A 14,599-nucleotide genomic window follows, 5' to 3' on the forward strand; every position below is an offset into this window, starting at 1 on the left:
TGTCCTAGTGCATGAATCACAAAAGGTTAGTATGCAGGTACAGCAGATATTTAAGAACGCTAATAGAATGTTATCATTTATTGTGAGGGGAATTGATTACAAAAGTAGGGAAGTTATGCTTCAGTTGTATATGGCATTGGTGAGACCACACCTGGAGTGTTGTGTACAGTAATGGTCTCCTCATTTAAAGGAAGATGAAAATGTGTTTGAAGCAGTTCACAAAAGGTTTACTGGACTAATACCAGGAATAGGCAGGTTGTCTAATGAGGAAAGGCTGGAGAGGATAGGCTTGTTTACACTGGAATTTAGAAGAGTAAGAGGTGAATTAATTGAAACCTTTAAGATCCTGAGGGGTCTTGACAGGGTGGATGTGGGGAGGATGTTTCCTCTTGTGGGAGAACTTAGAACTAGGGGTCACCGTTTAAAAATAAGGGCTTAAAAATAAGACAGATGAGGAAAAACTTTTTCTGAGGATTGAGTGTCTTTGGAACTCTCTTCCTTAAAAAGGCGGTGGAAGTTGAGTCTTTGAATATTTTTAAGGCAAGAGCTAGATAGATTCTTGATTAACAAGGGGGTGAAAGGTCAATGGAGGTAGTTAGGAATGTGGGGTTGAGGTTACATTCAGATCAGCCATGATTTTACTGAATGGCGGAGCAGGCTCAAGGAGCTGAGTGACCTACTCCTGCTCCTAATTCGTACGTTTGTATATGTTCAGCTAATTCAAGTTCAATTAAATGTTGCTTGGTCCAATTAGCTACAATATTAGAAAGACAAGTCTCAATTAAATAAATACTCCATGACCTAGTTTAGTGTGATGAGTACAAAATTTTAATTTGGCATTCAGGCATATTATATAAATTGTTGCCTATAATACATTAAATTATATTTGAATTTAAAAGAAATGAATTAACTACAATGCAGTTCATACCTGTTCTTCTGTAAAAGAATTTGGAACTTTCCCTTCAACTGCTGCATGCAGAGATAGTCTTGGTGCACCAGAGGTTTTAGTCTTGTACAAACTCCCTGGCAGTGGACGAATAGCTTGCCTTCGTTTCTTTATTAATCTCATTTCCTGTAGATCCCTTGCACAACTCCAATTCTGAATTATCCTTGAGAAACCTGTAAAATGCATCAAAATAATTACTTGCAGGGAAACCAGAAAAGGCTCATTACTGAATCACCCTGCCTAATCAGCACTAATAATCTTACCATAAGACTGATGACAGGTCCAGGGATATTTCCTTCTTTTAAGCCCAATAGGTTTTGATCATTCTAAGCTGTGATGCTGAAATAGGCTGTTTTGTTATAAATCATTTTAAATACTTCTCTGATTCTAATTAAATTAAAAACACCTGAAATTCTGTATGGTCCATCATAATCACAGAATCAGTGCAGGAGAGGCCCTTTGGCTCATTGAGTCTGCACCGACACGTGAGAAATACCTGACCTACCTACCTAATCCCATTTACCAGCACTTGGCCCATATCCTTGAATGTTATGACGTGCCAAGTGCTCATCCAGGTACTTTTTAAAAGGATGTGAGGCAACCCGACTCCACCACCCTCCCAAGCAGCGCATTCCAGACCGTCACCTCCCTCTGGGTTAAAAAATTGTGCCCTCGTGACTGACCCTTCAACTAAGGGGAATAGCTGCTTCCTATCCACCCTGTCCATGCCCCTCATAATCTTGTACACCTCAATCAGGTCGCCCCTAAGTCTTCTCTGCTCCAACGAAAACAACCCAAGTCTATCCAACCTCTCTTCATAACCTATATGTTTCCAGGTAACATCCTGGTCAATCTCCTCTGCACCCCCTCCAGTGCAATCACATCCTTCCTATAATGTGGCGACCAGAACTGCACACAGTACTCCAGCTGTGGCGTCACTAAGGTTCTATACAATTCCAACATGACCTCCCTACTTTTGTCATCTATACCTTGATTGATAAAGGCAAGTGTCCCATATGCCTTTATCACCACCTTACTAACATGCCCCTCCACCTTCAGAGATCTATGGACACACACGCCAAGGTCCCTTTGTCCCTCAGAACTTCCTAGTGTCATGCCGTTCATTGAATACTTCCTTGTCAAATTACTCCTTCCAAAATGTATCACCTCACACTTTTCAGGGTTAAATTCCATCTGTCACTTATCTGCCCATTTGACCATCCCGTCTATATCTTTCTGTAGCCCAAGACACTCAACCTCACTGTTAAACACCCGGCCAATCTTTGTGTCATCCGCAAACTTACTAATCCTACCCCCGACATAGTCATCTATGTCGTTCATATAAATGTTGAATAATAGGGGACCCAGTACAGATCCCTGTGGTACGCCACTGGGCACGGGCTTCCAGTCACTAAAGCATCCTTCTGTCATCACCCTCTGTCTCCTACAACTAAGCCAATTTTGAATCCACCTTATCAAATTTCCCTGTATCTCATGTGCATTTGCCTTCTTTATAAGTCTCCCATGTGGGACCTTGTCAAAGTCTTTGATGAAATCCATATGAACTAAATCAACTGCACTACCCTCATCTACACACCTGGTCACCACCTCAAAAATTTCAATCAAATTTGTTAGACATGACCTCCCTCTGACAAAGCCATGCTGACTATCCCTGATCAAACCTTGCCTCTCCAAGTGGAGATAGATTCTCTCCTTCAGAATTTTCTCCAATAGTTTCCCTACTACTGACGTGAGACTCACTGGTCTGTAGTTCCCTGGCTCATCTCTACAACCCTTCTTAAATAGCAGAGCCACATTAGCTGTTCTCCAGTCCTCTGGCACCTCCCCCGCGGCCAGAGAGGAATTAAAAATTTGGGTCAGAGCCCCTGCAATCTCCTCCCATGCCTCCCTCAGCAGTCTGGGACACAAATCATCTGGACCCAGAGATCTGTCCACTTTTAAGCCTGCCAACACCTCCAATACCTTGTCACTCACCATATCAATTTGCTCAAGAAACTCACAGTCCCTCTCCCCAAGTTCCATACCTTCATCCTCATTTTCTTAGGTGAAGATGGATGTGAAGTATTTGTTCAACACTCTACCGATGTCCTCTGGCTCCACCCATAGATTTCCCCCTTGGTCCCTACTTTTTCCCTGGTTATCCTCATCCCATTGATATACTTATAAAATATCTTGGGATTTTCCCTACTTTTACCAGCCAGAGTTTTCTCATATTCCCTCTTTGTTCTCCTAATTGCTTCCTTAAGCTCCACCCTGCACTTTCTCTGTACTCTGCTAATGCCTCCGCTGATTTGCTCCCCTTGTACCTGCTAAAAGCCTCTCTTTTCCTTCTCATCGTATCCTGAATATCTCCGGTCATCCATGTTTCTCTGGGCTTGTTACTCCTTCCTATCACCCTAGAGGGAACATGTTGAGCCTGTACCCTCCTCATTTCCTTTTTGAACGCCCCCCCCACCTACTGCTCTTCTGTTGATTTCCCCACATCTTTACTTTTTTCCTTTCCCATTCTTAATCCAGTAGTTATCTACTTTAATCTTGTGATGGAGAATGTTTAGAAAACCTGGCATTTTAATTAGCAAAAAAGGACATTCTGAGGGCTACTTACTGTAGTGAGTTCAAATGTCACAAAGTCCAAGGGAGAAAACACAGCATGGGCAGTTTTACAGAGTGAGACGGGGTGTGGCTGACATTTAAATCTGACATATATTTGTATATTGTACTTCTATACCTGCTTGGTCCAATCTGTTCCTAAAACTACTGTTAATTAGATTTTTTTTCTGCATTATTTCAACCAAAGACTGGTATCACATGCATCTTTTAAAGTTATTCATTTGACAGCAGGATTAAGGTGGAAAAATATCATTTTGAATCCTATTGATATTTTAATGACTTTTGTTCTGCCAGATTTGTAAAGAAACTTATCTATATTTTGACAAAACTGCAATCACATAAGTCAGTCAGTAGACTATATGAATACCGATAGTCAAGTAAAGGAACAGTGCTTAAAGGGTCAGTGTCATGTTCTGGGATTTTTAAAATGGTAAAGAAAATTCTCATGTTTAGTGACACTCTCCACTTCTGCAAGATCTTGTATCCTCTACTTTCAAGTATGCACCTTTATCTGCCCAACATCTAGACTAACAATAGCAAAACCTAGGCACTGCAAAAGAGAACATTTGCCCTATGCATTGACCATTTGATTCTGCTCACTTTGAGGAAATATATTGTAGCTCAGGCTTTGAACTAACAAGTGGTTTTATTAATTTAAAAAGTGTGTTGAATGAACAGTAGTAATGCATTTCTCTGCTATCCTTGTTACATAAAATAAGACAATTCTCATCTTCTCTCAAGAGTTGACGACCTGGAGTCTGAACTTCAGACACTAATGCATTGGGTAAGGGGAAAGTTACCTGGATACTTTGTTCCAGGAGGCAGTCACACCTCTTAGGCTAGGTACTTGAGATCTGGTTCGTGGTCAGGGACCGGAGGGTGCGACTCTGATAGAAGTATGGGGACTCAGAAGATAGCAATGGAGGAGCCTCAGCCCTTGCAATTATCCAACAGGTTTAGTGTTCTTGCAGCTTGTATGGACAAGAGCAGGAATTGAAGGGAGGATGAGCAAACTGATCACAGCACCATGATGCAGGGGGCCATGCAAGTGGGATTGCAAAAAGGAATGTAGTTGTAGTAGGGGACTGTATAGTCAGAGGGATAGACACCTTTCTACAGCCAAGAGTCTGAGTCCTGAAGGCTATGTTGCCTGTCAGGGTTAAGGACATAAGGGGCTGGAGAGGAACTTGGGAAGGGAAGGATCCAACTGTCGTGGTCCTTGTGGGTGCCAACAACATAGGTAGAACTAAGAGGTTCTGCTGAAGGAGTATGGGCAGCTAGGGACTAAATTAAAAAGAACCACAAAGGTAATAATCTCTGGATTACTACCTGAGCCACAAGCAAACTGGCATAGGATAAATAAGGTTAGAGCTGAATGTGTGGCTCAAAGATGGGTGTGGGGGAAATGATTTTTAATTTATGGGGCACTGGGATCACTAATGGTGAAAGAGGGAGCTGTATCATTTGGACAGCCTTCACCTGAACCGTGATGGGACTAGTGTACTTGTGAATCTTATCACTAGTATTGCAGATAGGACTTTAAACTAAAATAGTCAGATAGAGTGTTCACGAGGCGAGATTTGAAAAGTTAAAAGAGAAAGGACAAGGCAACAATGCAGGATAGTAATGTGGATAATGATAACCAGAGTGTGACAGGAAGGGACAGAGCATACAAACACGAGTGCACCAGTAAATAAGGTCAGCGTAGGGAAAAAATGGTAAGACAGAATTAAAGACTGATTATCTGAATGCACATAGCATTCCAAAAAGGATGGATGAATTGATAGCACAAATAAATGAGTATGATGTGATAGCTATTACAGAGGCATGGTTGCAAAGTGACCACAGCTGGGGGCTGAATATTCAAGGGTATGAGATTTCACAATGAAAGGAAGAAAGGAAAAGGAGGTGTCATTACTCTGTTCATAAAAGATGAGATTAGTTGGTTCGGAGGCTCAATTGGTAAAATTAAGAAATAGCAAAGGAAATAAGTCATTGGGAGTGTTTAAAGGCCTCTTGACTGTAGCTATGCTGTACGATGGAGTATAAATCAAGATATAATTGGGGCTTGTAAGGAAGGTACTGTAATAATTGTGGGGATTGTAATTTTCACATAGGTTGGATGAATCAAATTGGAAAGGTAGCCTGGAAGATGAGTTCGTAGAGTGTTTGCGGGACAGTTTCTTAAAATAATTTGTTCTAGAACCAACCAGGGAACAGGCTATTTTAAACCTGGTAATGTGTAACGAGACATGCTCTTGTTGTCACAATATTTATAAGGCTGGGCTTGTTAAATTTCTAGTCATTGGTAACCCTCAGGATATTGATGGTGGGGGATTCAGCAATGATAATGCCACTGAATGTCAAGGGGTGATGATTAGATTCTCTGTTCTTGAAGATGGTCATTGCCTGCCACTTGTGGCTAAAGACTGGCATCTGTGACGCTGGGTACTGCAGGGGGCAGTGATGGATCATCCATTCTGGCTGAAGATTGCTCAAACAGCTTCAGCCTCATCTTTTGCACTAACGTGCTGGCTTCCCCATCATTGAGGATGTTTATGCTCGTAGGGCCTGCCCTTCCTCTTAGTTGTTTATTTGTCCACTACAATTCACAACTGGATGTGACAGGACTGCAGTGCTTTACTCTGGTTTGTTGGTTGTGGGATTACTTTGCTCTGTCTGGGTTTTGGAGTTTAAGCAGCACCTGGCTTCCCTGCAATACAACCGTATTATACTGTGACTACAAGAGCATGTCTCATTACACATTACCAGGTTTAAAATAGCCAGTTTCCTGGTTGGTTTCAGAACAAATTATTTTAAGAAACTGTCCCGAAAACACTATGAACTCATCTTCCAGGCTACTTTTCCAAATTGATTCATCCAACCTATGCGAAGATTCATGGATAGCACATTGCATGAGGCAGTCACCCTGCAGATATAGTGTGTGCAAACAGAGAGGGAAAGGCTGACTGCCAGAAAGAAGGGGACAACCATGCAGATAGTGCTGGAGTCCCCATGTACATCTAAATAGTATTCACTTCTGAATGTTGATGAGGGAGTACAGCCAAACGCAAGGTCACAGTACCATGGGTGCTCATGAGTACAGAGGGGGAAGAGGAAGGTCAGGAAAGCAGTGATCAGGAATTCAATGGATAGGGGAATGGACACGCATTTCTGTGGCTGCAGCATTTCTGTGGCTGCAGATGTGACTTCAGGATGCTATGTTGCGCCCTTGGTGCCAGGGTCAATGATATCGCTGATTTGCTGCAGAACATTGAGTTTGGGAAGGTCAAGGGATTAGAGCTCATGATTCATACAGGTAACAATGACACATGTAGAAAGAGGGATGAGGTCTTACAAACAAATCTTAGGAAATAAATTTAAATGCAGGACCTCAAAAAGGTTAATCCCAGGTGTCATGTGCTAGTGAATACAGAACTAGGAGGATACTGCAGGTGCAAATGACCGGAGTGTATCTGCACAATCAATGAAGGTGGCAAGGTAGTTAAGAAAGTTGTGAATAAGGCATTCTGGAGGGTTCTGGAGAGGGGATACATAGGCTTACAAAGCAAAAGGATATGGCAGCATTGCAGGGCAGCTATTTAGGTAATGATACCCAGAGTGTGACAGGAAGGGACAGAGTGTACAAACATTAAAAAAAAAGGAAATAGGGTCAAAGGGAGAAGAATGGCAAAAAGGCAAAATTAATGGCTCTTTATTTAAATGCACGTAGTATTTGGAACAAAATAAATGAATTAATGGCACAATTAGAGGTTACTGAGTGTGATCTTATAGCCAGATGATTACAAGAGACATGGTTACAAAGAGTTCAAAGCTGGAAATTAAATATTCAGGGATATGCAACTTTTTGAAAGAACAGGCAAGAAGGAAAGGGTGGTGGGGGTAGCTTTGTTAGTACGAGATGGAATAAGTACGATAGCAAGAAATGATCTTGGATTGCAAGATGTAGAATCTATATACATGGAGGTAAGAAATAACAAGAGGAAGACGACACTGGTGGGAGTAGTCTATAGGCCCCTTAACAGTAGCTATACTGCAGGGCAGAATAAATCTGGAGATAATGAGGGCATGTAAAAAAGGCAGTACATTAATCATGGATGACTTTAGTCTTCATGTAGATTGGGAAAATCAAATTGGTAGAGGTAGCCATGAGCAAGAATTCCTAAGAGTGTATTCGGGACAGGTTTCTAGAACAATGTCATGGATCCAACCAGGGATCAGGATATTTTGTACCTGGTATTGTGTAACGAGGCAGGTTTAATAAATGATCTCGGAATAAAAGATCCCCTAGGAAACAGTGACCATAACATGGTAGCATTCAGTTTGACAGTGAGAAACTTGGGTCGGAAACAAATGTGCTAAACTTAAATAAGGGCAATTACAAACGAAAGAGGGCAGGGTTGGCTGGAGTGGACTGGGAAAGGAGTTTAGCAGAAAAGACAGTTGATGAACAATGGCAGACATTTAAGAAAATAGTTCATTACTCACAACAAAGATATATCCCAGTGAGGAAGGAGGATTCTAGGAAGGGGATAAACCAGCCATGGAAGTTAAGGATAGTATCAAATTGGAAGAAAAAACATACAATGTGGCAAAGATTAGTGATAAGCCAAAGGATTGGGAACGTTTTAAAAACCAACAAAGATGACCAAAAAAAAAATAAAGAGGGAGAAAATAAACTTTGAGAGTAAACTAGCAAGTAATATAAAAACTGACAATAAGAGCCTCTTTAAATACATAAAAAGGAAGAGAGGCCAAAGTGAACATAGGCCCCTTAGAGAATGAGGCTGGGGAAATGATAATGGGGAACCAGGAAATGGCAGAGGAGTTGAATAAATACTTTGCATCAGTTTTCACAGTAGAAGGTACTAACAGCATTCCAAAAATACTAAATAATCAAGGGGCAAGGGGAGGTGGGGCAGGGGGAAAGAGGAGGAAATAAATACAATAACTCTCACTAGAGAAAAAGAACTAGGGAAACTAATGGGGCTGAAGGCCAATAAGTCCCCTGGACCTGATGGGTTGCATCCAAGGATATTAAAGGAAGTAGCTACAGAGATCGCGGATGCACTGGTAGTAATCTTCCAAGAATCTTTAGATTCTGGAAAATTCCTAGAGGACTGGGAAACTGCCAATGTCACACCCTTATTCAAAAAGAGGGGGGTGGGAACGACAAAAAAAAGGTAACTATAGGCCTCAACTATGTTAAGCTAACATCCATCATTGGGAAAATGTTAGTCTATTATAAAGGATGAGATAGCAGAGCATTTACAAATACATATCATCAAGCAGAGTCAGCATGGCTTCATGAAAGGGAAACCATGCCTGAAATTAATTAGAATTCTTTGAGGAAGTAACAAGCAGGATAGGTAAAGGGGAACCAGTATATGTAATATATTTGGATTTCCAAAAGGTGTTCGATAAGGTGCCGCACGTAAGGCTACTTAATAAGATAAGAGCCCATGCTGTTGGGGGTAGCATATTAGCATGGATAGAGGGCTGACTAACTAATAAAAGCCAGAGGGTTGGGATAAGGGGGGCATTTCCAGGATGGCAACTTGTAACTAGTGGAGTGCAACAGGGATCAGTGCTGGGGCCACAATTATTTACAGTTTTTGTTAATGATTTGGATGAGGGAAGTGAATGTACTATCGCTAAGTTTGCAGATGACAAAAATAGGTGGGAAGGCAAGTGGTGAGGATGACACAGAGTCTACAGAAGGATATAAACAGGTTAAGTGGGTGGGCAAAAACTTGGCAGATGGGATGTAATGTGGGATATTGTGAGGTTATGCACTTTGGCAGGAAGGATAGAGAAGCTGAATAATATTTAAATAGAGAAAGACTGCAGAAAACTGCAGCACAAAGGGATCTGGGGGTCCTCGTGCATAAATCGCAAAAATCTAGCATACAAGTTCAGCAGGTAATAGGGAAGGCAAATCGAATGTTGGCCTTTATTTCAAAGGGTATGGAGTATAAAAATAGGGAAGTCTCTCTAAAATATACAAGGCACTAGTTAGACCACACCTAGAATACTATGAAGTTTTCGTTCCCTTATCTAAGGAAAGGTATAATGGCATTGGGGGCAGTCCAGAGAAGGTTCGCTAGGTTGATCCCGGGTACGGAGGATTTTCTTATGAAGAGAGGTTGAGTAGGTTGGGCCTGTACTCATTGGAGTTTAAAAGAATGAGAGGCGACCTTATTGAAACATATAAATATTCTTATGGGGCTTGACAGGGTAGATGCTGAGAGTTTGTTTCCCTTGTGGGAGAGTCTAGAACCAGAGGGCATAATCTCAGAGTAAGGGGTTGCCTATTTAAGACAAAGATGAGAAAGAATTTCTTCTCTCAGAGGGTAGCGAATCTGTGGAATTCTTTACTGCAGAGGGCTGTAGAGGCTGAGTTAAGTATATTCAAGGTTGAGATAGACAGATTTTTAATCAAAAAGGGAATCAAAGGTTATGGGGAAAAGGCAGGAAAGTGGAGTTGAGGATTATCAGGTCAGCCATGATCTCATTGAACGGCAGAGCAGGCTCGATGGGCTGAATGGCCTGCTTCTGCTCCTACTTCTTATGGCATATGGATCCGGGGCTTATAAATAGAGGCATAGAGTACAAATGCAAAGAAGTTATGATTATACTACACTGGTTCAGCTTCAACTGGACTAGTGTTCAATTCTGTGCACTACACTAGGAAGGATGTAACTGTTTTGTAGAAGCTGCAGAAAAGATTTACATGAATAGTTCTCGGAATGAGGAACTTCCTTCCTACAATCTTCAGGTTTTTAAAAATTTTAGTTTGGTATTATGTAATCAACATTTCCCATTTTCCTTGTCCCTTCTTTGAGGCCCTAACTGTAGATTGCGTCCATTCATTTTGAGTTTCTCAATTTAATGAAAAACAAGTGACACAGAAAAATGTTACCCTTGGTTAAATAATTAACACAATACAATACCTTCAGCATTGGCTTGAAGTTCTTCTGAAGTATCAGACACTGACTGGAGTTTGTCTTCAACACATCTAACTCTCACCGTATCATCTTTTAATGTGCCATCATCTTGGAAAATTTTACTGCAGTTACTGGCCTTCATAGAAATCCCAATTTCAGTTTGCACTGGAGAACCAACAATTTTCACATACTCTTGTGTTTCCATTTGAGAAGAAGGTGGAACAGTTTTGAAAGGTGGAACAAAAACTTTGGCTGGCTTTGATGTACTCTGTCTGCTGCTGTTCTGTTGAATACAACCTGAGTGCCTTTGGAACGGAGGTTTGAATACTGCAGCTTGTCCTTTCAGTGGCTTGACTTCATGTTGAAGGCATAAATTATGCCGAATTGAGTTTTCTTGGGCAGGGAATGTGACATTGGGAGAAATTGACTGCTGATGAATTCTATTTGAAATGCTGTTGAAATATATACATACATATTTTACAAAGATAGAACAAATACAATGAAAAGTTTCCGTTTGAACATAGTTGTAGTTATCTTAGCAGAAACAAAATTATTATATATTTATTTAAAAATCTAGTTTTCTAAGGATGCAGTCATTGTATTGTTGAGCACCCAAACTGTATCCCGAGCTTAAATTTCAGATTCAACTAGGATTTTCACTTACAAATGTTAAAGAAGGTTCATGATGCTTCTGTTGGTTAAAGATGAACTGGAAATTACTTACTGTATCCCTTGTTCAAATATGCCTACCAGACAGAAGATCAACTAAGTAGTAATAACAAGGGGTTCTGTGGAAAAAAACTGCAGGCTGAACAATCCCAAGTTGCCCAAAAAGGATAGCCCAACTTCTTAAGAAAAGGGTAAAGTTAACATGAAAATATAATTGCTGACAAAGAAAGCTCTTTAGTGTGTGTACTCACATTCTCTCATGAAATTAGTAAATTTCATGACTAGATACCACTGACAAACTAATATGGCACGGTCCACTGAAGGTGCTACTTTGAGGGCTGGAACTGGTGACAAGTTCTTGGAAGGACATTCATATGAAATATCAAATTCAGAATCATCTTTTGTTTCCAAAAAGTTCTATGCATCTATAATGAATTCTAAATTCAACAGATTTTAACTTATAGTTTCAAGGCTCCAGATACATTACTGAGAAGTTATTTTGCCTTCTACAGTGCTACTGCAGCCATTAAGTAAAAGCCAAATTGAAAACTGGAGACCAAAGTCAAAAGAGAGAACACAGGTTGACAATGGCGAACTCTTGACCTCAATTATGTTATCTCATGGAAATGATAAGTAAACTAAGTAAACTTTACAACTGGAAAGAAGGTCAAACACTGGAGTCTTCTGGGCTGGGGACAGGAAGGCTGGCAAAATGGCAAGGGAAGGCTTGGGAAGAGGTGACTGTGCCATTCCTCTACCATGTCATTTTGCCAGTGGTGAGAAGGCAGCTAGGACACGACTGGAAAGTCAACTGAGCCACTAATGTGGCCAACTACGGGCCACGTTGCCTCTCTGAGCATTTTACCTACGTAGAGTGGGCACGCTGCCGGATGGGCGAGACTGCTGGGTGAAACTTGATCGCCTCCCAGCAGGTTCCGTTGGAGGTGGGGGCTCTCCGTTATAGCCACTCCATGGTCCAATGGGAGGGTCCCTGGCGGCAATGCCGCTGTCATCATGCAGCAATCCCCCCGCCCACACTGGCAGGCCCTGCCTGTCTGGCACTGGCATCCTTCAGCTCCACTTACCACTGAGCTGTCCTCTCCCAATAGTGCAGCCTCAGCAATGCCTGCTGCTGGTGGTGGTGCTGCTGAGGTTGTGGAACAGCTGGCCCTCTGATTGGGCCAGCAGCTCCTCAGGGTGAACTGCTGTTCAACAGTTAATTGGCCACCACTGGCAAAATGCCACCCAGGGTCTGGCGACCTGCCAAAGCAGAGTCGTCTCCAGCCTTTGGCCCCAGCAGTGGGACTTCTGGCCCATTGACAATAATAATCGACAATGCAAAGGTGGTACCAGTAATGGTTCAAGTTGGTAGTAGTTATTTTACTACACTTTTAATCCAGAGGTGTGGGCTAATAATCCAGAGAATGCAAGTTCAAAAGGGCACAATGGTGGTTTGAGAATTCAAATTCAGTTTAAAATAAATCTGGAATTAAAAAGTTGGTACACTGAATTGATGTAAAAACACATTTGGTTCACCAATATCCTTTCGGGAAGGAAATCTGCTGTTCTCTTCTGATTTGGTGAATGACTCAGTCCCACACCAATGTGGATGACTCTTAACTGCCCACTAAAGTGGCTTAGCAAGCCACATCAAAGCTTCAACAATGGTTTAAGAAGGTTAATCACTACCTTATTAGGGTAAGAGGGGTTCAGCAACATGTCAGACTTGCCAGTGACACCCACATTTCCAAGAACAAACTAAATAAACTCGTACAAATCTTTATTTAAGCCAGTTACTGTAGTCCGTTTGATTTTTGGAACTCTACTTCAGAAGGTTTTAGAAGAGATTTATTAAGATATTGCCAAGCTGACAAGTTATGAGAAAAGACTAGATAGCTTTTCAGAAGAGCAAAGAAGGGCAAGAGATAATCCGATGAGGTGCTGAAAATTGAGAGTTTTTGAAAGGTAAACATGGAAATACTACTTTCCAATAGTTGCTAAGTTAGCAACTTCAGGGAATAAATTTAAGATTGTCACCAAGTGAAAACATTAGGTGAATTATTTTATTTGCAAAGAGTTTTGGGACACAGAATGCCCTACCAGAAGAAATGGTGGAAGTAGAATCCATAATAGTTTTTAAAAGGTAGGTGAATAAAAACTTAGGAAAACAGAAGTTGAGAGTCTGAGGGAAAAGCAAAGAATTTGCAAAAAATAAAAAAAGGGCCTTACAAATTACATTTTGAATGCTAATACAGTAGGACATTGCATTTAAAATACAAATGTTTTTGTGGAGCAACTATGGTAAAAGCAAAACCTATAAATTATGTAACAAAAATATTCAAATTAAAATTCTACTTTCAACTTGATTCAGAGTTAAACTTCATTTCTGAATCAAACTACAGAAATTACCTTTTGTCTTTAGGTGGGCCACAGATGACAGGCTTCAGTGGAACACTATACATGAATTTCCTTCGATCACGAAGTACTCCTGAAATAAAAATAAATTATTTTCTCATCCTGAAAAAAAAATCCACTGCTGTCTAAATAAAGCTCATCAAAACCCCTAAATTTGAGCACATGCATCAGATCTCCTCAATTTTTCCATTCTACTGAAAAGAGCTCTACTTTCTCCAGTTGTTTGATAATGGAATTGCCATCTATGGTTAATGTAATATTAAAAATATGGTTAATTAAAATTAAAACTATTTATGTAGAATTTAACTGTATTAGTGCATCCACTATGTGGAAAATATGTAAGTAAATTAAATTTGTTTAAAAATAACTGCAAATTAATTGTTTATGTCCAATAGGCAAGACTTAAAAGATTACATTTTTCTCAAAAGAACCATTATCTGCTTTCAATATTTTACTTCTTTACACTGGAAAAATATCTGTGGTACCACTTTGTGAATGTCACATTTCAAGGAGACAAATTCTAGAAAACTGTAATTTCATCTCAGGAATCAATTGGTAAGAAATTTACACAGTTATTGTGAATGCTAGATGAAGCTTGGAGAAGGCTTGTCTACCCCTTCCAGTGCATGCAGCTGGTATGGCCCTTATTCTCCTTGGCTTCCAAATGGCATCAGATCCACTTACCCACCCCTATCTCTATTACTCCTACTCCTCAAAATTTTATCGGGGCTTTACTGGCAAATATAACACATTGTCACTAAAATAGATCCCAGTGGGCCTGAAACAGAATAGCGACAGGTGTTGCCTCCCTTCCAACTTGGGAAAATATTGCTGGCGGTTAACAAGCAATTGCAGCGTAGTAAAATAGAGAAAGGTTCCTCACTTACAATTGACACAAAGTCAACTAAAGATCACAGGCTTTATCTTAAATTCTTTAGTCTTTTGATGTTTAATCTGGAAAGACTCTAGA

General features: G+C 40.6%; 1 protein-coding gene across 1 annotated transcript in view; it reads right to left on the reverse strand.

The window, feature by feature from the left end:
• Positions 1-14,599, reverse strand: part of brca2 (BRCA2 DNA repair associated) — a 129,881-nt gene that overhangs the window by 68,627 nt on the left and 46,655 nt on the right. The window contains exons 13-15 of the mRNA XM_078545338.1: positions 13,624-13,702; positions 10,552-10,997; positions 929-1,119 (exon numbers count right to left, since the gene is read on the reverse strand). Coding sequence (XP_078401464.1) covers positions 929-1,119; positions 10,552-10,997; positions 13,624-13,702 — 716 coding nt within the window. The remainder of the gene's footprint in view (positions 1-928; positions 1,120-10,551; positions 10,998-13,623; positions 13,703-14,599) is intronic.

This window comes from Cetorhinus maximus, chromosome 7, assembly GCF_964194155.1.
Source record: "Cetorhinus maximus chromosome 7, sCetMax3.hap1.1, whole genome shotgun sequence".
Classification (NCBI taxonomy): domain Eukaryota; kingdom Metazoa; phylum Chordata; class Chondrichthyes; order Lamniformes; family Cetorhinidae; genus Cetorhinus; species Cetorhinus maximus.